General features: G+C 38.4%; 2 protein-coding genes across 3 annotated transcripts; one reads left to right on the forward strand and one right to left on the reverse strand.

Annotated features, from left to right (window-relative positions):
* Nucleotides 1-2,130: 2,130 nt before the first annotated feature.
* Nucleotides 2,131-13,708, forward strand: LOC103941807 (E3 ubiquitin-protein ligase PRT6). Of its 2 annotated transcripts, none has more exons than XM_048583651.1 (15): nt 2,131-2,292; nt 2,625-3,731; nt 4,436-5,676; nt 5,813-7,798; nt 8,412-8,463; nt 8,562-9,189; nt 9,737-9,945; nt 10,050-10,585; nt 10,684-10,788; nt 10,910-10,976; nt 11,101-11,178; nt 12,172-12,240; nt 12,652-12,739; nt 12,845-12,962; nt 13,103-13,708. In XM_048583651.1, the coding sequence occupies exons 1-13, from the start codon at nt 2,233-2,235 to the stop codon at nt 12,724-12,726; spliced, it is 6,213 nt and encodes a 2,070-aa protein (XP_048439608.1). In that variant the 5' UTR covers nt 2,131-2,232; the 3' UTR covers nt 12,727-12,739; nt 12,845-12,962; nt 13,103-13,708. The 2 variants fall into 2 exon arrangements, with proteins under 2 accessions (XP_048439608.1, XP_048439609.1); XM_048583652.1 differs by having other exon boundaries at nt 12,867-12,962.
* Nucleotides 13,709-13,877: 169 nt separating this feature from the next.
* Nucleotides 13,878-23,755, reverse strand: LOC103941810 (exopolygalacturonase-like). Its single transcript, XM_048583443.1, has 3 exons — nt 23,690-23,755; nt 14,951-15,400; nt 13,878-14,847 (listed from the first exon to the last, which is right to left on the reverse strand). The coding sequence occupies exons 1-3, from the start codon at nt 23,753-23,755 to the stop codon at nt 14,041-14,043; spliced, it is 1,323 nt and encodes a 440-aa protein (XP_048439400.1). The 3' UTR covers nt 13,878-14,040.
* Between the last annotated feature and the right edge of the window lie 562 nt (nt 23,756-24,317).

Here is a 24,317-nt window from a genome sequence, read left to right on the forward strand (position 1 = left end):
CAAACTTTAGAAATAACTTCTCATACATTGCTCAAATGGGGTGTATGAATACACCAACGTGATCTACTCAACCTCACGAACATCCCCAAATTTTTAAAATAATTTTTCACCGCCGCACGCGCCCTCACGCGCCGGCCACGCGCAAGCACGTGCCTAGCACGCTGACGGCGTCAACTGACGCCGCAGGGAATATTTCGTTATTCCTAACGGTTTCCGTCAACGGCGTCAGGAATATTCCGTCAGATTTGACGGAATATTCCATCTTCTTCCCCGGCAAGCCTCCGGCGCCGTCGCCGGAAAATCGCGAAAACTTTAAACTTCGATATCTTCTTCGTTTTTTAACCAAATTCCACAATTTTGGTACCAAAATGAAGCCTAGAACTAGGGGAACACAATCATACCACGTTCAAGGGTTAAAAACCATGGAATCTCACCTGAAAAATCGATCCAACTCCGGCCAACTTCGAAACCAACGATCCCGACGTCCAATTCCTTCAAACGAACTACTCCGAGCCTCCTTGGGACCTCACCAAGCTTCCTACAAGCTTGAAATTTCCTAAAACGTGAGAAATCACGTGTGCATGAATAGTACCCAAATCAGACATCGTTGAATCGACGTGAAAACGATGGAGTTCTCACCTGAAAATGGTATGGTTAGACTCCTACAATCCTCACGAGCTCGAATATGGTCTTGGTTTCCTCGATCTGTGGAAGTTTAGTTGGTTTTGGGTGTGTGTCCGTACGTTCGAAGGAAATGGAAGGGAAATAGGGCTCGGGACAGTGCAGGAAACAAGGGGAAAAGGGTTGTGGTGTGTGGGAAGGTGTGTGTGGTTCCAAACAAGCCAACACAACACAAAAACAACCAATAAACGTAACGAAATCGAACTAGGGGCAAATTAGTCTTTTCACACGTAGGTTTTTGATATATATTCGGGACGGGCTGTCACAGCCCAAATTTAAATTCAATGGTTAAAATAATTATAAAAAATAATTAAACTCAAAATTCACCAAAAAACTCTATATATTTGTTGAAACGTCCACACAAAACTCACTTTTCTTCTACAATTCTTCCAATTTTTCTTTCTAGCATCTTCTAAAACCATGTGTTTGTTCAAGTGTCTTGTGTTTATACATTTCTGTCATGTGTTTCATATTCTTCTATAGTGTTTCATGAGTTTCATGTGTCGGTTTAGTGATTTTTGAATGTTTATCAAAATTTAAATATTTTTAGGTTAAAATGTTCATAAAATTAATTTAAGATAGTCTACATAAATTTTTTAAAGTTATTTTTTTTAAAAAAAAAATAGCCTAAATTCATTCTTTAATAATCTGGGGCTAAAATTTTAGGTCAGAAGGGTTGGATCAGAAAAATTATTTTTGCGTTAAAACCTAAATTTTCTAGGCTAAAAATTTTAGATTTTGGGTCAAGAGTTGGAGGAGAATCCTGACCTAAATTTACCCCAGAAATAAGTTTTGATTTAAAACTCATTATTTGGCCAAAAGATTGAAGCAAGTTGAGGTTGATTTAAAACCTAAAATATCTTTACATAAATAATATCGTTTGCTCCTAAAAAATATCTTAATTTTTTCTACCACAAGAATTATCTTCCGAATACTCTTACGCCCCCTCATGACGAAGTTGGGCTGGCCTGTTAGTGTCATCCACCCAACTCCATGGCCTCTCGATTCCCTCAAGTTGGGGTGGCCTGCAACTCCGCAGCCCATGCATCCACAAGTTATAAAAATGTGAAAATTAAAACAAATCACATGAATCTGTGACAAACTACAGCCACCGCTGCAAAGGATATAAATAATTAAAATAATTAATAATAAAAAATAAAAATCCAACCAAACAACATCGAAAGATTAACTGTGAAGAACAAAATTGATAGTTTTACACGCAATCTGTGACAAAAATTCAATCACACTCCATTATATTCTCAAATCTTCTGTCTCTCTCTCCGGATAGATTCTTCGCGTCCTTCTTCATAAACCGCCAAGGGAGAGAGAGAGAGAGAGTTGGTTGAGTACAATTATTTGTATATATTCGACTCTCGGATGGTGAATTAGGGCTTGGGGAATTCGATTAGGCTATCGAATTAGGAAGAATTATTAGGCTTTACTGCTCTAAATTATTGTGGTTGTCAAGTAATCCTGGGGAGTGAAAGCTCTGGGATTACGCGTTGTTTGTGCTGCGTGGGTTGGCTTGCTCGGTGCTGGAGTTCTGATACTATGGAAGTCGATTTGTCTCCTGAATCCATCCGCATCAAGCATCGTGATCGAATCGTGCGGGTATGAGTTTTCTGCTTCTGATTATCCTTTTTTTTTCCTGTCTTTTTTCAGCAGTTAGTTTGTTGAATTATAGGGTATTTGGTATACAATTAAGTGTTCATGTGTAGTTGAAAGTTTGTTCCTTTTTAATTTTATTTAATTTTTTTTGCAATTATTGATCATTTTCCAGAGCTAATACCATAATACTTGTTTGAGGAATTGAGTGAAATTTCTGGGGAAAAAAAAATACTACCTTTTAAAGTATATGTGCTTTTGGCTTTCTTTTCGTATCGTAATTTTACCCATATGGGTCAGAAAGGTTCACATTTATGTTTTTGTTTTATTTATGCCAGAGGCTTGCTCAATTGGGAGTGCCAAACGAGTTTCTTGGTGAATACCAACGAGGGTTGGTTGCTTATGTTAAGAATAACAAACACCAGATACGGGAACTGGTTTCCGCTGTTCTACCTGCTGATGAGGAAGTGGCAGAAGTTTTAAATGAAGCAAAACCAGGGAGTAAGAAACAAGGTGTAAGCAGGAAAAATAGATTCCGTGAAAACATGTCGTGGTTGCAGTGGTTGATGTTTGAGGGCGAACCTGAGGCAGCCCTGAGGAGTCTCTCCAAAATGAGTGTTGGGCAGCGTGGTTTTTGCGGAGCTGTTTGGGGACATAACGACATTGCGTACAGATGCCGAACTTGTGAAAATGATCCAACCTGTGCAATTTGTGTTCCGTGTTTTCAGAATGGGAGCCACAAGGATCATGATTATTCAGTTATATATACTGGTGGCGGTTGTTGTGATTGTGGTGATGTTACAGCTTGGAAGCGCGAAGGCTTTTGTTCAAAGCATAAAGGTGCAGAACAGATACAACCTCTCCCAAAGAAGATTGCAAGCATCGCAGGGCCTGTTCTTGATTGCCTGTTCGGTATATGGAAAACCAAGCTGGTTCTTGGTGAAACTATCTGGCGGGAAAATGCTAGAGCAAGTAACCAAGTTGGAGAGCGTAGAAAGGTTGCAAATGAGTTAACTTTTGTCGTGGTTGAGATGCTTCTAGAATTCTGTAAGTACAGTGAGAGTCTGCTAAGTTTTGTATCCAAGACGGTTTTAGCATCAGGGGATCTATTGGGGATTCTTGTGAGAGCAGAGAGGTTTTTGAATGACACTGTTACGAAAAGGCTGCATGAGTTGCTACTGAAACTGCTGGGAGAACCAGTTTTCAAATATGAGTTTGCCAAAGTATTTCTGAGTTATTACCCAGCCGTTGTAAGTGAAGCCATAAAGGAATTAAGTGACCATTCTTTGAAAAAGTATCCACTGCTCTCCGTATTCTCTGTACAAATCTTCACGGTGCCAACTTTAACACCTCGTCTTGTTAAAGAAATGAACCTACTGTCTATGCTGATGGGATGCTTGGAAGATATTTTCATTTCCTGTGCTGGGGATGAAGGTCGTTTACAGGTAATGCATTGATTTTTTGTTTCTTTCTTTAAGTGCTATACTAACCCCGTGGCACATGCCCACGTGTGTGCCAATTGGCTTTTTGTATGTTTTTTTTTTAATTTGAAAAGGTGAATTTACAATTGGTTATTTAAAAGAAAATTTCAAAGATAACTAATCAGGAATACGTGGGATTCTTCAATTTTTAGAGTTTTTACTGAATTTTTTGTTTACTTCCAAATGTGATCTTTAACTAATTTACCACCAATTAAATTGTTTTCTTTTGAAAATCTAATTAGGGGTGGACAATTGTTGGTATTTTGAATGTTTCACCGATCTCCTTTTATTTATATAATAATCTAATAAATCTCTATAGGTTGCGAAATGATCGTTACTCCTCTGCACTTTGCTTCCTTGTCCCTGCCACCTTCATTATGGAATTGATAACCCAACTTAGATTGTGTAGTTATGTTTTAATCTAAAGTCATGTCGTGCTTATTGGTGTTCTAACCAGGGTACTTTTTATGCTCCGGTTGTGGAGTTCTTTCTGTTTGTTTGTTTTTTATTTTTATTTTTTATTTTTTTTTATCTCTTTGTTTTTCCTTTTTGTGTTTTTCTAGTTCATTGTGATTGAGTACCTGATGCGTTTTCTTTTGCTTTATAAAAGTTCCTATTTTTTCATTTGTTTTGGTCTCATGTAGTAAAATTGTTGGTTACCCTTATAGGTTACCAAGTGGTCAAATTTGTATGACATCACGATTCGTGTGATTGAAGATATTCGATTTGTTATGAGCCATGCTACAGTGCCCAAATATGTAACACATGACCAGCAAGATATCTCAAGAACTTGGATAAGACTCTTGGCTTTCGTGCAAGGGATGAACCCACAAAAAAGAGAAACAGGCATGCATATTGAAGAAGAAAATGAGAATATGCATCTGCCGTTTGTTCTAGGTCATTCAATTGCCAACATTCATTCTTTATTGGTGGATGGGGCATTTTTTGTGGCTATTGACAAGATGGATGAAGACTCTCTTTTCAGAACATATAAGCAGGATATGGATGACAGGGATAGCCTAAGACATTCAGAAGTAGGACGGCTGTCCCAGGAAAGTTCTGCATGCAGTGCAGTGGGGAGTAGTAGTTCATTTGCGTGTGAGTCGAAGGTTTCTGAAGATAAATCAGATGCTCTTTCTGATTTGTTGATTCCACCGTCTGTGATGTGGCTAACATATGAGTGCTTGAGGGCAATTAAGAATTGGCTGGGAGTTGATAATACCTCTGGGACTCTTCTTGATGCCTCTTCTCCAAGTACCAGCAATTTCTCTGGTAGCAATTTTTCGGCATTGAAGAGAACATTATCCAAGATCAGGAAAGGAAAATATATTTTTGGTAGACTTGCCAGTTCAAGTGAAGATCATGGCAAGCAGTATTCATCACATGGACGTAGTGATTGCAATATGAGTATTGACACCCAAAATTGCAAAAGTGCAGGGCAGGAGAGTAAATTGATGGTTACTGACGAAATTGATTCAGTTAATGTCTGCAATCCTGCAGGATTTGATGATAGTGCTATGGAAGTAGATGGTGCCATGGACTTGGATGCTCAAAGCGTTCTGAGTTTGTCTGATTGGCCAGACATAACATATGATGTTAGTTTGCAGGATATATCAGTTCACATTCCTTTACACCGTTTACTTTCCTTGCTTTTACAGAAAGCATTAAGAAGATGTTTTGGTGATGTGCCAGATCTGGCTAGCGTTACTTCTGCAAATTCATCATCAGCTATTTTCACTGACTTCTTCGGAAATATTCTGGGAGGCTGCCACCCATTTGGATTTTCTGCCTTTGTTATGGAGCATCCCCTTCGGATCAGAGTATTTTGTGCTGAGGTTCATGCTGGAATGTGGCGGAAAAATGGGGATGCCGCCCTGTTATCTTGTGAGTGGTATCGTTCAGTTCGCTGGTAAGTGATTTATGCTTAATCTGTGGCATGCATTTTAGGGGGAAAATGTATCTCTTGTAATTATTGATTTTCTTTTCATTCTTTTGTCCCCTTTTATTTTCAGGATTGTCTCTTTATCATATGGTTAATTTTGCAGGTCTGAACAGGGTTTGGAGCTTGATCTGTTTCTGCTTCAGTGCTGTGCTGCCTTGGCTCCAGCTGATCCTTATGTTAACAGAATTGTAGAACGCTTTGGCCTGTCCAGCTACCTTTCTTTGAACCTTGAGCGCTCTAGTGAATATGAAACTATTCTAGTGCAAGAAATGCTCACTCTTATTATACAAATAATCAAAGAAAGGCGATTTTGTGGTCTAACTAAAGCTGAAAGTTTGAAAAGAGAGTTGGTTCATAAATTAGCCGTTGCAGATGGCACTCATAGTCAATTGGTGAAATCTCTTCCACGTGATCTGTCCAAGTCTGATCAGCTACATGGAATTTTGGAATCCATTGCCGTGTACTCCAATCCCTCTGGCTTTAATCAGGGGACTTATTCGCTACAATGGACATTTTGGAAAGAAATGGATTTGTACTACCCTCGTTGGAACTCAAGGGATCTGCAAGCTGCAGAAGAAAGATACTTGCGTTTTCGTGGTGTTTGTGCATTGACCACTCAGCTACCCAGATGGACTAAGATTTATTCTCCTTTCAAAGGGGTAGCTAGAATAGCTACATGTAAATCAGTGCTTCAAATTATCCGTGCTGTGCTGTTTTATGCTGTTTTTTCTGATAAATCAAATGATTCACGAGCTCCTGATAGTGTTCTCTTAACTGCATTGCACTTACTCTCATTAGCATTAGACATTTGTTCTCAACATAAGGAAGCTGGTGATAAGTCTTGTTATGATGGAGATGCAATTCCAATGCTAGCTTTTGCTGGGGAAGAAATTACTGAAGGACAATACTTTGGTGCTGGTCAACAAAGCTTACTGTCACTTCTTGTTATCTCGATGAGGATGTATAAGAAAGAGAATGTCAACAATTGTTTGGAAGCTGGAAGTTGCGACCTCTCTTCTTTAATTGGAAGCTTATTAAAGAAGTTTGTAGAGATTGATTCCGGATGTATGACCGTATTACAACAACTTGCACCTGAAGTGATTGGTCACGTATCACAATCTTCTTTAAATGGTGATGCTAAGACCTCAGGTTCAATTTCTGACTCTGAGAAGCGCAAGGCAAAAGCTAGAGAGAGACAGGCTGCCATATTGGAAAAAATGAGAGCCGAACAATCTAAGTTTATGGCCAGTGTTAATTCCACTGTGGATGGGGGTTCAAAATCTGAGCAAGAGGTTTGTAAACTCAATATTGAAGATGACTCGGAAGAATCTGAACAAGTTGTTTGCTCTCTTTGTCATGATCCCAGTTCCAGAAATCCCATATCCTACTTGGTTTTACTTCAGAAATCTAGACTCTTAAGTTTCATAGAAAGAGGTCCCCTGTCATGGGAGCAACCACCTTGGACAGACAAGGAGCACATCTCTATTACTACAAACAAGGTGAGTGATCAATCTGGATCAAGCACTTTATCAAGTGGTTCAGGACCAGAACTGGTGCCATCTTATTCTTGCAGACAGACGGTTCAGAATGCAATCGCCAAATTTGCCTGTCATAGACAACCTAGGGATGTTGCTGCTCTTATAAATTTTCTCAAGGGCCAGTTCCATGAATTAAGGAATATCCAAGTGCCACGTGAATCAAATGATGATATGGTGAAGACTTTATTTACATTTGAGACAATGGAAGACGATATGTACATCTCCATCCAAAGGGAAACGCGTGATAAGATACTTCATTCTAATCCTTTTGAGGATAAGGGATTTTCAACTCCTGAAGGGGATCAAGAAGAAACTAAGCATGCTGAATTTATGTTACTTGGAACATATATAGCTGCTCTTTCTAGAGAGACAACAGAGATTCCTTCATCTTCTGAAAGTGCTCCTAACGAAAGGGTGCCAGTAGATTCTTCTTGTCTTTCAGTGTGTGACGGATTTGGCCCGACAGATTGTGATGGAATTTATCTTTCTTCCTGTGGACATGCTGTACATCAGGGATGCCTTGATCGTTATTTATCTTCGTTGAAGGAAAGGTAAATCCTCTCAATAATAGAAATCTTCAATCCTTAGTAATTTTGGTTGGGAATTCTTGATCACTTCTTAATCTTAATTATGGAATTTTTTTTTTTTTCAATTATTTGCATGAATAGTGGAAGTGGTATTTTGTCAAATGTAAACACTGTTAAAATATTTGTTAAGAGGGAGTGCCTTCTCTGTTGTTTTATTGATTGCTAGTGAGAGTAGTTACACCTTGTGCAATGAACTTGGAAGGGCAATCCAGTAGCAGAAACTTTTGGAAAGACGGTTTCAGAATACATTTCTCTTAATCTCTTTGGCCTTGCTTTTAACCTTGCAAGTGGAGTTGCCTTGTTCTTTAGGAAGACCTGTGTGAACCCTTAATCTTGCCTTGATGATTTTTCATTCAGTTTTTATTTATTTTTTTGGTTCCTTTATTTGTTCTACAAGGGGGTATGGTGTGGTTTTCCAAATCGATGGTTGCTAAAAATGAAATTTCTGCTTTTATAGTTATGATGCATTGCAACAACTAAAGAAAAATAGTAAGATATATCATACGCATTGCTCTGGAAGATTATTGATATTTTATTGAAAATGGCCTAACTTGTCCCATCTTATTTGTCCATGCAGGTATCTCAGAAGAATTGTTTTTGAAGGGGGACATATTGCAGATCCGGATAAGGTACAAGGTTTCCCTGCACTTTTTTTCCAACTTTCGCCTGTAGTGAATGGATGAGGGTTTATTACTAAGCTTGTGCATGTTTGTTCATTTTCCCATAGGGGGAGTTTCTCTGCCCTGTATGCCGTCGACTTGCAAATTCTGTCTTGCCCGCATTGCCAGGGTTTCTCCAGGTCACCAAGGAGCCTTTGCATTCAGGTGTTAATTCATCACATGCTACTGGTCCATCGGTCAAATCAGTTGACAAAATTATTTCTCTTCAGCTTCAACAAGGGTTGGCTCTCTTGCAATCTGCAGCAGAGGCATCTGGGAAGGTTGGAAGTCTTAAAGGTTTCCCCCTTCAGAGATGTGGAAGAATGACCTCGGACCTTGAACCAATTTTTCGATTGCTCAGTAAGATGTATTTTCCGACTAAACAGGATAAGATATCAGGATCTGCCAGGGTTAACCACCCAATGCTTATGTGGGACACAATTAAGTACTCTCTAGTATCAACAGAAATTGCTGCTCGTTCTGATGGGAAATATGCAACACCAAGCTATGGCCTTAATGCGTTGTATAAGGAACTTGAATCAAGTAGATTTATTTTGTCCTTGTTGCTGAAAATAGTCCAAAGCAGAAGAAAGAATTCTCTTCATGTCCTTCAGAGATTTATAGGAATTCAAAGCTTTACAAAATCTATTCTATTTGGAGTTTCCATAGACGTTCGCAATGAAACATGTGGACAAGGTATTCTTATTGCTACCACTAAAAGCCATTTATTTCATATGTTTCTTGTGACTTTCTGTGAATAGTTGTTTCTTGCTTTCTGATTCACTAATCAGATGCCATTCAGAATTACAATTAACATCTCTACAGTAAGACAACAGAGTTAGATTTAAGAGTTATTTTCCATCCTTGTTTTTTCTTTCAAAGGATGAATTTTACGAAAGTAATTTTTTAGGTGATCAATACTCTGTTTAGTGCCCAACCTTTTACGTGGCATTCTCACATTGGATTCTAAAACATTGCTGCTTTTCTTAATGCAATGATGTGGTGTATATATCATGTCTGATTGGGAAAAAAAAAGTTGAGAGAAATCTGGGATAAGTAGCACTATTCATTCGTATAATGGAGAATGCTGCGGCTGGTTGAATTCTTGGACCCTATTGGAAGTCACGAAAGAGCTATTAGGCATTCAAGTTTCACATGTGCAAAATTTTAGGTGTTATGCTTGCCAAAATTTGAAGCATTTTACTTTATTCAGTTAAATCCTCATCAATGCTATGTTTCACAGGTGCTATGCTGCGTACCTTGGAACATGCTGATCCAGCGGTATCGTATCCTGATATTCAGTTCTGGAGTCGAGCTTCTGATCCTGTCCTTGCTCGCGATCCTTTTTCATCATTGATGTGGGTTCTTTTTTGTCTTCCATACCGATTTTTATCATGTGAAGATTCATTGTTGTCCCTAGTGCACTTATTTTATGTTGTCTCTGTAGTTCAGGTATGTTAGCAGCACCTCTCTTTTTTTTTCTTTTTTTTTTTTCTCTCATAATTCTTAAGTAGCATTAAAACGTCTAGTGGCCTAATTCATTATGGTGAATGCAGGGCATAATGGCATATTGTGGGAAAAATCAATGTGACATTAGTGGATTAGGTATTGATGATTGCCTGGTTACTGACCTCTCTAAACTTATGGAAGAATCTGGAGCCACTCAGCAATTTTTCGTTTCAAATTATATTGGCTCTTCTCCTAATATCAAGAACATAGTTCGTAGCCTGAGTTTCCCTTATTTGCGGAGGTGTGCATTGCTGTTGAAGCTACTGAACTCCTGTTCCCGAGTACCATTCCATGAAAGGTATAATGTCTTGGATAGATCTCGCGCCATTGGTGACATGATGGACACCACTTATGTTGCACTAGTGGAGCTAAATGATGTTCAAGAAATAGAAAGCATGTTAAAGATTCCTTCTCTGGATGTTATCTTTAAGGATAATGTGGTACGTTCAATAGCTCAGAAATGGTTCCATCATTTTCGGAAGGAGTTTGAAGTCCAAAGATTTCAAGGAAGCATGCACTGTATCCCTGCAGTTCCCTTCCAATTGATGCGTCTTCCCCAAGTTTACCAGGACCTATTGCAGAGGTTAGTTGAATTGCTTCTTGGTTTGTTACTGGAGTTCTTGTCTTTTAAAAGGATCTCTTGAGAATTAAAATTTACTCAGAAAGGTTGTGTTTGTGCAGGTACATAAAACAGCGTTGTCCTGATTGCAAAAATATATTTGATGACCCTGCATTGTGCTTGCTTTGTGGGAGATTATGTTCTCCAAGCTGGAAGTCATGTTGCAGGTCTGTATTCACTAATATATGTCGTTATTATCAGATAAATTATCCATTTAGGTGCATCCATCAATAGAGAATGTTTATGCCCCATTGCTCCATCATTGCTAAATTTAACGTTTTATCTTAGGGAAAGTGGATGCCAAACTCATGCAGTGTCCTGTGGTTCTGGTACTGGTGTATTTCTGTTGATCAGGGTATGCATTGTGGTTCCTTTTTTTAATAATTATGTTTGGAATCCTGTCTTTCAGATCTTTTAATTTTGTTTCTACGTCTATTCTTGTTTGCGGAGATGATTAATTTTTTTTGCTGTGAATCCAGAGGACAACAATTCTGCTGCAGAGATCTGCACGGCAAGCTCCCTGGCCATCGCCCTACTTGGATGCTTTTGGAGAAGAGGTAATTGGTTTCTGCTATTGTATTCCTCTATTTCTTTCATCATCTTCCCTTGTAAACAATTTGAAATGAAAAAATAATCATACCATATTCTAGTGAGCCCTTGTCTATCCATCTTACTCCACTTGATTTTCTCAATTTGAAGCAATTAAGAAGAAAATGATGGTTAATATTTTTTCGAGACTATTTGTATTTCTCAAAAGCAAGGTGCTTTTTCATGATAATTTCTGGAAAACCTTGCGGGGAAAGCAATGTTAGTGAACATTTTCAGAAGGGTAGACAAATTAGCTGCTCTGATCCTGGAGGTCATACAGGTTTGAGCCTAGGGTCCTTAGAGAGATATTTTGCATTATAGGACTTTTTAGCAGGTCATTCATCTTCTTTATGGTTTCAAGGGCTTACTTGTGAAATGCCTTTTATTTTTATTGCTTTGGCAAGAGGAGGAATGGGCCATCAGTTTTTAGAGGATGTTCTCATTATGCCATCCACCCACTATAGTTACATATCTCCTCTTTCAGTTTGGAGTTTTACATTTATAGAATGAAGCAAAAGAATGTTTGATACTGCATTTCATGGAGCTCCTTTCAGGCTGTTTAGATATTTCCCCTTTTCTGCCACTTGAACTGCTGTTTAATGGTATTCCTTTGCACTTGTAAGTAGGAGGTCTCAGGTTCAACTCCTATGGGAAATACCTAATTATGGCTAGCCCATTGTGTGGCTTAAGATCAAATCTCCAACCCCTAAGTCAAATAAAAAAATAAAAAAGAAAAAAGAAATTTCCCCCTTTTATTGCATACTGTTTTTCTGAATAAAATGCAATAGTCGCTTTGCAGTTTTATTCTTCCATCAGCCCAAAACCCTATGTAAAATGGAAGACGAAGATGTTGGAAGTCGTACTTGTGGACGCTCCTGTTTTTATTTGTGCTTTTAGTGCATTCATTGATTTCTAGGGGTTTATGCTTTCTGTGTATCATATTGTAAATTTTGTTATTGCAGGATGTTGAAATGCAGAGAGGAAAGCCACTGTACTTGAACGAGGAACGCTATGCAGCTTTAACTTACTTGGTGAGAATCTTTTGCTGCCATCTTTTCTTTAATGTAGTAAATGTTGAAGAAACCCATTGTCACTCAACAGTTTATGGTAATCTTGTTATTCCCATTGCACCCTCATTACTCATTTAAGAAATAAATATGAAAAAAAGAGTTTGGTCCCCTCTCTCGCGCTCCCTTCTACCCTCCACTTGGAGCCCTTTGCCTCACCCCCACCATCCACTTGGAGCCCCTTGCCTACCCCCACCATCCATGATTTGTGACTAAACCTTGTGTTGAAATTTCTCAAGTGAAGGGCATGTGTTGAGCTTTGTCTGCAAGTTCATATTGAAGAATCTTAATTTATACGTTCCAAACTTCAAATTGAAACTATTTCTTGGCTTGGCTCTAAGTTTTATGGTAAATGGTTTATGTTTTGCATGGAAGGTTGCTTCTCATGGTCTTGATCGAAGCTCCAAGGTCCTTGGACAAACTACAATGGGCTCTTTCTTCATGGTTTAGTTTGGATTTTTAGGTAAAGACAATCATGAACTTCATGGATGGTAGTTCATCACGTTACCAAGTTCCGTGTTAGTCCGATTTTATTCACGATGCTGAATGTTCTCTTTTGGCATCTCAGGTGGTTTGTATGTTTGACGCAGATTGATGGCAAAGGATTCTTGATAACAGCAGAGAATATCCACTTCTGACAATAAATCTGGACCTTGGATCAATGGTTCAGTTAACTGCACATTGAGGTTAGTGGCTACTGGTGATCCTATAATTATTCCAATTCCGAAAATTATGGAACACTCTTGTTCTCTTTATCATCACCGTTGCTTTTAGTTTGCTTGTTAAATCGTATTGTTACTAAATATCTTGTTACCTACACCGGCAGATGCTTGGGGTATTCCTCTCAAGAGGTTGAAAATTTGGTCCCAAGGGAAGACCAGTTTGTCGGCGGCAGGTTGTTTCATCCGTTGTTTTATGCATGTACAGTTCGATATGATGCTGAAAGCTGAAGGCTGGCTGCAAACTATCTTCACAGGGAATTGTCCATCAAACGGTTGTACATAAAAGTTATACCATCAGTCATGAGCCACTGATTTATGGGTAGCGGCATTTGCATGCGTTGCTTAGGATTTGAGGAGAGGAGCCCCCGCTCGGTCGCTCGTTCTCTCGCTCTGTGGTGTTATTTAATTTGTTAAAAAGCATTCTTTTTATCTCCAGAGAGCTAAGGGGTGAGGGAGGGAGGGGGAAGATGGAGAGTGTGACTTGTGTACTGTTAATAGAGACTTCTAGTTGTTAAAAGGCATTCCTTTGATTTCCCTTAAAAAGTTTCCATAGCTAAAGTTTGAAAATAAAAAGGATTGCCTTCGCTGTAGTAAATAGACACAAATTTCAAAAAGTCGGTGAGCAGAAACTGCACGAAAAGGGAAGTGTATTCATGGTACGACCAACTCATTTACATTTTATTGATTAAATAGTATAATCTTCAAATAAAGCATCACGGATCAAATCCCCGGGATTCAAAGGGAATCATGCTCATTTTAGCTAATCCATTTTGAATGAATACTAATGATGTTTTAAGCTGAAAAAAGGCAACCGTGTTGATAAAACTTCTTCTTTTATTTTATTTATTTATTTGTTTGACTGAAGAAATTATAGTGCGTTCAAGGGGCCACAATCGTAGATTCCGCCCGGACCCATAAACCTAGGTCGGGAACCCATGTAAACCTAAATCAAAAGCAAAAGACATATTCACTGAACCCAACAGTACCTATTTTCTACCTCTTGCATGATTTACCATCAAAACAAAACCAGAGAAGAAGCAAATTATCTAGTGAGAAGGTTAGTGAGATTTCTTCCACTTCTTAGACTATTAGAATATGACCAGGTAGCACAAGCAAGAGCATTCGCCACGCGAGTAATGTAGGGCTTGACATAAGCACATTGAGAGGTGAGAGGGACTTTGCTTCCGATGTTCGTGAGGTCCACGTCAGTCAACCCGACTCCATCACACGGTATTTTTCTACTGCACATAAGCTTGACTGCAACTGGGGTTGCAGATGAGCCCTTGATGTTGGTGAAACTGATGTCGCTTATCTTGACTTTGGATGGATCATCTTTTCCACAATAAGTGTAAGGGCAGTACTCTTGGTCTATAGAGATAGGATTACTAACATTTACCATGGTAATATCTTGAAAGTGAATATGCGAGGCAGTTGTAAATGTTGGAGAACCCGGCCATGTTTTGATTCTCACACCATTTTGTGTGTTAGTGAGCGTGCAGTTCGTCACTCTGACTCCAACCACGGGCTCTTCGTTTGGATACTTTCCTAGGCTCCCGATGCTTATGCCATGCCCTGGTCCACAAGTAACATTGGTCACGACAATGTTCTGGCTACCGTCACCAAGAGAAACGCAATCGTCACCTGTTCCAATTGTTGTGTGATCAATAGTGACTCCAAAAGATCTCCCAATGTGAATTCCATCCGTGTTGACGCTGTCTCCAGGTGCGGTGATAGTAACATATTGGAATGTAACATTGCGACATGCAAAAACATTGATGTGGAAATTTTTGCTGTCTAGTGAAGTTATGCCCTCGATAACTGAATTTGTGACAAAATCAAACCTCAAATTCTGCATTACGAAAACAAAGCAAGTATCAACAACATATAATTAAATAAACGATTAAAAATCGACTAAATTAAACAAAAGCAAGGATTGATTATAATGTCCTTACAAATACTCTGTTGGATTGGCAACTTTTATATTTGTAGCAATTACTTTGGCCATCAAAAGTTCCACCACCAAATAAGGTGAGCCTGTCAACGTATTGAAAGCCAACCCAAGTATTCTGTTGAAGGAGTTGGCTGCTTTCTTGTGGAGCACGCAAATACCCTTGAACTTGAACCTCAATGGGAGATTTGCATGGACCACGCAAAATTGCTCCCCTTAAGTAGTATTCCCCTTCTGGAATAACAACTTTGGCCGGCCATGGCGACGAACAAGCATCTCTCCAAGCATCAGCCAAAGCAAGCGTAATATCGCCGCTAGGGTTTCCTCCATATGTTGAATTTGTCACATAAAAGACTTCGGCCTTCGCATTAGCAACAGATGCTAAGAATAAGAACACAAATATCCAATAGCCAACTGCATTATATAAAAATAAAAATAAACAATTAGTATATAACTTTCAAATCGAATTTCGAAGAAAACGAAAGGTCAAGCAGACGTACCCATTAAGTTAGAGCGACAGGAGATTGAGGTTGCTTGAGAATGCGAAATAGAGCTGCTTTGCATGCTATCTAAACCGTTGTCGACAATTCTTTGTAACTTTGGATGGACTGTTGAGTTCATGCAAGGTAGTAATGTGAGAGAAGGAAAACTGAATGTATTTATAGGAGTTGAATCCTCTCTTTTTTTTGATCGAGAATGCTATGACTTAAATGGAAGTTTAGGGTACGCAACAAAATAATATAAATAATAAAATAAAAACACACGGCTTGGAATAAGAAAATATGGACAAATGGGTAAGTTAAGTCCTGAAAGTGCTTATTTCTTCTCTTGCAAGAAAAGTTCTTTTTTTAGAGAGTTTTTATCTTGCTTATTATTTTCCACCATTAAGAAAAGTGTTTTGATTGTGTTGAAGCTCGAACAAGAAATTTTCTCCTAGAAAGCTAATTAAGTGATTCATCCCGCGATAAAAGATGGGGTTAAGTGGGATATGCTTCATATCCCTCGGAAGAAAAAGACATTAAATGATGGGAGCTTTCCTAACTATGTGTAAATTCATGCCCAAAACCTAAAGAAGTTGGCAAATTACCCAATTACACTGAAATAAAACAAATTTTTATTTTATATGAGATATGTTGATGCACAAAATCAGTGAGACTTTGAAACAACGTAAAATGTCAAGTTTGTGACCTTCGCTTAATTGCTCCGGTCACCTAGTGTGGATGATATGTAAATAGATCTGCAAACACAAGATGTACATGGTTCATTCTAAGTCTGGCTACGTCCACGGATACAATAATGAAGGGTTTACACAAATACATAAGTTTAAGCATAATTATCATCAATGAGTTCTAATGACCAGTTTAAGTACAATAATGACATTGACTAGTTTAAGTATAATAATGACATTTGGAATTAACTGTAGGAGAATGGTATTCTTGTATAGTTGATGAGAGTCTCCAGCTTTCGTCCACGATCGATGTGGGACTCTATGAGCTTTATTCTGACGTTGACATGTGTCGTACTGTGATTGGCCTCTTGGTTGAAAGGAAACTCTTGGTGCTTTGGTAAGGGTGCCTCAACATGAACTTCTCAGTTGGTCAAGTATAATACAAACAAGATATAAAAGTTAGCTTTCTTATTTTTTGCAAAAGAAAAAAGTTATGACTCGAGGAAAACTCATGTTTGTGACCTAAAATTTTTATTTGTTGGTGTTACTAGCATTACTCATAGAAGTCATTTTAGAAACGCATAAAACATGTTTCACTCCATGTAACAAAATTTGATGTCTAGGGCCTACCGACTTGGACTGGCCCATGCAATGCCGTGAATTCGGTTCAAGCTCTGAGACCATTGGACCACCCTAGAGACCCACCGACCAAAAAATTAGAGGAAAACTAATGAAAATTGCTTGAAAAGTTTTAGTTTTAATAATAAAAAAAAAACCATGCTATAAGTTTTGTTTAATGATTGGTACAAGGTTCATATTAAAGCAGTCCAACTAAAAATGGCCTAACTATAATAAATTATGATTTTTTTATTTTACCCCTAACTTTTTTAGGTTAAGTTGTAGATTTTCGTCGTTAATAGAGTTCATTGTTGTTTTGCAGACCTTCTTCTTTTTCTTTGAAACCAAAATATAGATCCTCATGCTATTTAATTTATATTTTGTATTATTTCGTTGAAATGTGATCGTCGTTATTATTTATAGTGTATTCGAGATACTGTTTTTCAATTTTTCTTCATCAGTGGAGCTCATCGTTTATTTCTCCAAAAAATAAATTTGAGATCTGCATATTATTCAATAATAATGACGGGTCACTGTTTATGGAATCTAAGTCACTGTTTATGGAATCTAAGTCACTGTTTCTGGATTTAAATGAAATAGACACACTATTTCTTAAATGTAAGCTAGAAAATAAATAGTGAAATTCATTGTATTTGGATTCAAAGCAAAATAAGCATTATATTTCTTAAATACAATCAACTAATGCATGAAAGAAAAGAAACAGTCAAATGTTAAAACATAGATTGTTTCTGGAATCTAAGTCACTGTTTCTGGATTTTCGTTTTTTTTTCTAGATATAGTGTTAATTTGTGCACAGACAAAACAAACACTGTATCTGATTTTTTTTTTTTTTCCAGAAACAGTGTTATGTTTTGGATTCTCCGTAAATAGTTTTATGTTTTGGTTCTTTCTATACATTTTATACAAAGAAAAATGATGAGACTAAGACCCAAATGTGCTAATCTATCATGATTAAGGACAGAGTCAAATATATAATGGCTTGAATTCAAAATTAAATTGACATGTATAAAATAATGTAAATTTGTTGTTCACTTAAAGTCTGCATTTTGAGAACCTGTGAGGTCCTCAAAATAAATGCCTTCACATTAATCTAATGGTAGATTAACTTACAAACTTAAACCATTATGATTCGAATTTTGCACCGTCATTGGAAAATTTGAATTCTCTTTCAAGCTTCTCTAAAAGGACTTTGCTATATATAGCCACAAAATTCTAGGGTTTCGGTATACAATTCCAATCCAAATGAATAGATGGAGTACGGATGCCTTTATATGGTTTGTTTTGCGTAAAGGTTCTTGGTGGTCAAATTAAGGTTTCTTTTGTGGCTGGAAAAAAACTCAAAGAGAGAGAGATGGGGTGAAGATTCTAGGATTTTGATTTTGCGACACGAAAAGTATATCACTCATGGAAGAAGCTCTGCCGTTGAAAGTTGTTCACGCTTGAACTTCTTGGTTTCTCCCGCTGGAAGGATTTTGGTTTAGATGCTTGACTTCTTTCTTTTTGTTTTGAATGATTTTTTATTAAACTTTGAGCTATTTTGGTTAAATAATATTTTGAGATGGTTTTTGGTTAAATATTTCTTGGTCCAAGAACTTTTTATTAGAACTCCCAAAAAATAATCATAACTTCAAAATCGTTGAATAATACTACGAATTTGTTATAAAAGGGTTAAAGTTTGAGAGATAACCTTTTAAGTGGTAGGTGCAAGGTAGATGTAAAATGACACACAAAAACTATTGCACAGGCAGATAATAAAAGGCAGAGGAATAGATGATGTTACTGATATTTCTCTTTTGTTTTTCTTCTTCATCTATCTTCTGTTACATGCGGAGTGCTCTATTTATAGAGCAACTCGAACTGATGCAGTTAATGCATCTTGAAATTTAAAACGCATCATCTGACACTTTCATTCAGCATGGGCATTGAAAACTTTGCCCATGCAGAAGACTTCTGCTTTGTGGGCATTCATTGCCAGCTGACATTGAGACTTTTCAACACTCCCCCTTGGATGCCCACATATCAACATGAGTTGCCTCGTTAAAACCTTGCTTGGAAAAACCCAGTGGGAAAAAAAAAACCATAGCGAAGGAAAAAGAGTACAACTTTTCCTGGATCGTTGATATAGTGTCAAGTATGCTTATGTTGCCTCGTTAAAACCTTGATAGGAAAAACCCAGTGGGAAAAATCCTAATCGAAGGAAAAAGAGTACAACAAGCATGTATCATGGATACTCCCCCTGATATGTTTCTCCCCCTGATTCCGCATTCTCCAAATTTAGCTGTTTGGTAAGTCGACGTAATCCGATGCCTTGCACTAACTTCTGAAATGTGCACTTTGGTAGAGATTTGGTGAACAAGTCTGCGAGATTTTCATTTGAACGGATTTGTCTGACTTCAATAACTTTAGCCTTCTGAAGCTCATGAGCACTGAAAATCTTTGGAGATATGTGTTTAGTCTTATCGCCCTTGATGAATCCTTCCTTCATTTGGGTAACACAGGCTGCATTATCTTCATGGATGACAGTTGGATTGTCTGTCTTCGAAGTTAGAGCACATGAATTCCGGATATGATGGATCATTGATCTTAACTAAGAACATTCACGACTTGCTTCATGTAAAGCAAGTATTTCTGAATGATTTGAAGATGTAGCAACTAATGTTTGCTTGGTTGAGCGCCATGAGATTGTTGTATCTCCATTCTTAAACACATATCCAGTTTGTGAGCGGGCTTTATGCGGATCAGAGAGGAAGCCAACATCTGCATATCCAACAAGGACCTGGTCATCTGTGGAGTTCTTTGAGTAGAAGAGACCCATGTCTGTTGTCCCACGAAGGTATCGCAATACATCTTTGATACCCTTCCAATGGCGAATTGTTGGAGCAGAGCTATACCTTGCTAACAAATTAACTGAAAAAACTATATCTGGTCTAGTACATTGTGCTAAATACAACAAAGCACCTACTGCACTCAGATATGGTACTTCTGGACCAAGGACCAGCTCATCATCTTCTTTTGGACGAAATGGATCTTTCTTAATGTCCAAAGAACGAACAACCATTGGCGTGCTTAGTGGATAAGCCTTGTCTATACCAAATCGCTTCAGAATTTTTTCAATGTAAGTTGATTGGTGGACCAAAATTCCACTAGCACAATGCTCGATCTGCAGGCCGAGACAATATTTTGTTTTTCCAAGGTCTTTCATTTCAAATTCGCTTTTCAGATATTCAGCAGTTTTATTGAGCTCTTCAGGAGTCCCAACTAAATTCATATCATCAACATATACGGCCACTATAGCGAATCCAGAATTGGATTTCTTAATGAACACACAGGGGCAAATAACATTGTTGATATACCCTTCTTTGATCAAATACTCACTGAGACGATTATACCACATTCGTCCAGATTGTTTCAGACCATACAATGATCGCCTTAATTTGATCGAGAGCATACCTCGTGGTTTACTACTTGTTTCAGGCAACTTAAGTCCTTCTGGGACTTTCATATAGATGTCAGTATCTAATTTTCCATATAGATACGCAGTGATGACATCCATAAGTCGCATGTCAAGTCTTTCTGAAACCACTAAACTTATTAAGTAACGGAACGTAATTGCGTCCATTACAGGAGAGTATGTCTCCTCATAATCAATTCCAGGTCTTTGAAAAAAAACCTTATGCAACGAGTCGTGTTTTGTATCTTGCGATCTCGTTTTTCTCATTGCGTTTCCTTGTGAATACCCATTTGTAACCCACAGGGTTTACGCTAGGTGGGGTTTGGACTACTGGTCCAAAAACATTCCGCTTTTCCAATGAATTTAATTCTGCCTGAATTGCATCTTTCCACTTAGGCAAATCCTGTCTCTGTTTGTATTCATCAACAGAGCGGGGCTCAATATCATCACTTAAGATGATTTCAGTGGCTACTGCAAATGCAAACATATCATCAATGATTATTTCATTCCGATCCCACAATTCATTTGTACATGTATAATTTATGGAGATTTCTTTGCTTTCATGTACTTCTGTCTCTTCAGAGACAGATGTCTCATCAAGGACATTTTCTTTTTCTGGAAGTCCAGAATTATGAATTGTGAATGTATCATTCATTTTCTCTTCCTGAATGACTTCATTTGGATTCAGTTGTGCCCTCGACTTTCTCTTTCGAGGAGCTGAATCTTTTGAACCTGGGGGTCTACCACGCTTCAGGCGTGCACCAGATGAATCATTTGCTGCCACTTTATTTTGTCCAACAGGGACATCAATTCTTGCAGGTGCATTTGCAGCTGGTATATTTGATTTTATCACTTTCATAGCATCATTAAATGCATCTGGTATTTGATTGGCAATGCTTTGAAGATGAACGATCCTTCTCACTTCATTTTCACATTGAATGTTGTGAGGATCAAAATGAGATAAGGTGGGAACAACCCATGTCAGCTCTTTCCGTTCTTCTAGAACGGCCTTTTCTCCCCCTAACAACGGGAAAATTGTCTTATCAAAGTGACAATCAGCAAAACGAGCTGTAAACATATCACCTGTCAAGGGTTCCAAATATCTAATGATAGATGGTGAATCAAAACCCACGTAAATTCCCAGTCTACGCTGAGGTCCCATTTTAGTGCGTTGCAGCGGTGCAATAGGCAAATAAACAGCACAACCAAAAACTCGTAAATGGGAAATGTTTGGTTGATGTCCAAACACGAGTTGTACTGAAGAGTATTGATGGTTGGCTATAGGTCTCAATCGAACCAATGATGCAGCATGTAAGATGGTATGTCCCCATGCAGAGACTGGCAATTTGGTTTTCATGAGCAAAGTGCGAGCTATTAACTGAAGCCGCTTGATCAATGCTTCTGCTAAACCATTTTGAGTATGGACATGAGGAACATGGTGTTCAACATCAATGCCCAATGTCATGCAATAATCATCAAATGTTTGAGACGTAAATTCACCAGCATTATCAAGTCGAATTGACTTAATGGGATAATCTGGGAACTGTGCTCTTAACTTAATTATTTGAGCAAGTAGTCTCGCAAAGGCTGCATTCCGAGTAGACAAAAGACAAACATGTGACCATCGGGTAGATGCATCAACCAAAACCATAAAATATCGAAATGGTCCACATGATGGTTGAATAGGCCCACAAATATCCCCTTGAATTATTTGCAGAAATGATGGGGATTCAGCATCAACCTTTAGTTGTGGTGGTCTAATTACCAACTTCCCTTGAGAACAAGCTTTGCAAGGGTTATCATTTGAGGTAGCAATGTATCTGCTCACTAATGGATGTCCATTAGAGTTGGTAATGATCCTACGCATCATGGTAGATCCTGGATGACCCAGACGGTCATGCCAAAGCATGTAAACCTTTGAATCAATGAACTTCTGGTTCATGACAGTATGTGATTCAATTGTCCTTATGTATGTATAATATAATCCACTCGACATACTACGCAACTTCTCCAATATACGCTTCTGGGTATCATTGAAGGTAATGCATAGATACTCCACATTTTCTGCACTTTTTGTTTCAATGTGGTATCCATTTAGACGTATGTCTTTGAAACTCAACAAATTTCGAGTAGATCGAGTAGCATACAATGCATTATGTATGGACAATATTGTTCCATTTGGTAACATAATCTGGGCTTGCCCTGAACCTTGAATTACATCTGAAGGTCCTAATATTGTTGTTACCCCTACTCTTGTAAGTTTTAAGCTTGAGAAATACTTTCGATCACGAAGTATTGTATGTGTGGTTGCACTGTTTGCAAGACAAATATCTCCACCATTTCTCATGTTCTGAGAATAACCACAATTTTTATCCATGCTCTCTGAGTAAGAGAATCAGAGTTAAAAGCAAGTTATAACAAGAAATTTACATGCCACTTTTATTGAATCTGAAAATACTACAAGTTCAGCATAATAAAAGTACATTAATGATTCAATCGGACCGATATATTTCATTTCCCCTTTCCACAATATAGTCTGAAACATCTAGATGAGTTGTGTTCAACTGCCCTGATAAGTCAAACACTGGATCAGGTATATCCATTGGTCTAGCCTGGTCGAGAAAGTTAGTCTCGACACCCTTCTCCTTGAGGGAGGCTTGATACAGATCCACTAGATGTTTTGGGGTACGACAAGTACGCACCCAATGCCCATTGCCACCACACCTATGGCAGGCTCCTTCAGAGTTTTTAGAAGCATTGTTCATATGAGCTTTGCCTTTGTGGCGATTCACATTTTTGAAGCTCGGGCCTAAATTATTCCTGGGAACCTGGTTATGAAACTGAACTCCATGGTTCTTGCCTTTCCTATTCCATCGACCTCGCTTGTGGCCACGTCCTCGTTTATGATTATCACCACTAGAGGATGTGGCGTTCACTCCGAGGGAAGCAACATTCACTTCTGGGAATGGTGCAGATCCAGTAGGTCGGGAATGATGGTTTTTCATCAGGAGTTCATCATTCTGTTCAGCTACTAAGAGCACAGATATCAGCTGGTTGTACTCAGTGTAGCCTCGCGCTCTATACTGCTGCTGCAGGAGCACGTTGGAGGCATGAAATGTGCTGAGAGTCTTTTCCAGCATATGTTACTCAGTAATAATATCCCCACAGAGCTTCATCTGAGAGCTAATTCTGAACAATGCAGAATTGTATTCTGCCACTGACTTGAAGTCTTGAATCCTCAGATGAGTCCACTCATAGCGGGCCCTTGGAAGAATCACCGTTGTCTGGTGATTGTATCTGCTTCTCAAGGCATTCCAGAGAGCTAACGGATCTTCAACCGTTAAGTACTCGCTCTTTAGCGCCTCATCAAGATGGCGGCGAATGAAAATCATGGCCTTTGCCCGATCTTGAGAGGATGAGTTGCTCTCTTCCCTGATGGTATCTCCAAGATTCCCTGCTTCCAAATGGATCTTGGTATTCAGTACCCAGGTCAGGTAATTCTTCCCGGTAATATCCAGGGCAGCAAATTCAAGCTTCGCCAAGTTCGCCATTTTCTTTTCTGAAAGAAAATGAGATGTGTAAGAACTTGCAATAATATGTATTCCTGGAGGAATATGATGTTAGAACTTCTGATTCTTACAAATTTTTCATTTTGATCTTCAGGCCAAAATGATAAGCACTCGAAACTTCTGGTTCGAGATTTTCAGGATGAGTGAGGAGGGCGATTGTACCGCACCATTCTCATTGAAATAATGTAATATAGAATGGGCGATTATTCCGCACCACTCAAGTAACAGGAAATTTAAATATGCAGAGCAGCGTGGGCGATTATACCGCACCACATAAAATTGCAATGAAATTAAACAGCAGGTAAATTCGAATATGCAGGGTAGGGTGTGCGATTATACCGCTCCACCTAAAAATTGCAGTAAAATTAAATCTGCAGTCCAAGATAGGCGATGATACCGCACCGTCTTGGATCTCAGTAAGATGAAATTTGCAGTTCAAGATGAGCGATTGTACCGCACCATCTTGGATTGCAGTAAGATTAAATTTGCAGTTCAAGATGGACGATTGTACCGCACCATCTTGGATTGCAGTAGAATTAACACA

The sequence above is a fragment of a genome, unplaced genomic scaffold (genome assembly GCF_019419815.1).
Source record: "Pyrus x bretschneideri cultivar Hongxiangsu unplaced genomic scaffold, Pyrus_bretschneideri_v1 Contig2, whole genome shotgun sequence".
Classification (NCBI taxonomy): Eukaryota; Viridiplantae; Streptophyta; class Magnoliopsida; order Rosales; family Rosaceae; genus Pyrus; species Pyrus x bretschneideri.

Excerpts from the sequence above, each read along its gene's own strand:
- LOC103941810 (XM_048583443.1), bottom strand. The coding sequence starts at position 23,755 with ATGGCGAACTTGGCGAAGCTTGAATTTGCTGCCCTGGATATTACCGGG. Across the intron at positions 15,401-23,689 it reads GGAAGAATTACCTGACCTGG|TTATATACTAATTGTTTATT; the intron begins GTACTGAATACC and ends TCGATTTGAAAG. Across the intron at positions 14,848-14,950 it reads GCCAATCCAACAGAGTATTT|AATTTGAGGTTTGATTTTGT; the intron begins GTAAGGACATTA and ends TTCGTAATGCAG.
- LOC103941807 (XM_048583651.1), top strand. The coding sequence starts at position 2,233 with ATGGAAGTCGATTTGTCTCCTGAATCCATCCGCATCAAGCATCGTGAT. Across the intron at positions 3,732-4,435 it reads GGGATGAAGGTCGTTTACAG|GTTACCAAGTGGTCAAATTT; the intron begins GTAATGCATTGA and ends TTACCCTTATAG. Across the intron at positions 11,179-12,171 it reads TGGATGCTTTTGGAGAAGAG|GATGTTGAAATGCAGAGAGG; the intron begins GTAATTGGTTTC and ends TTGTTATTGCAG.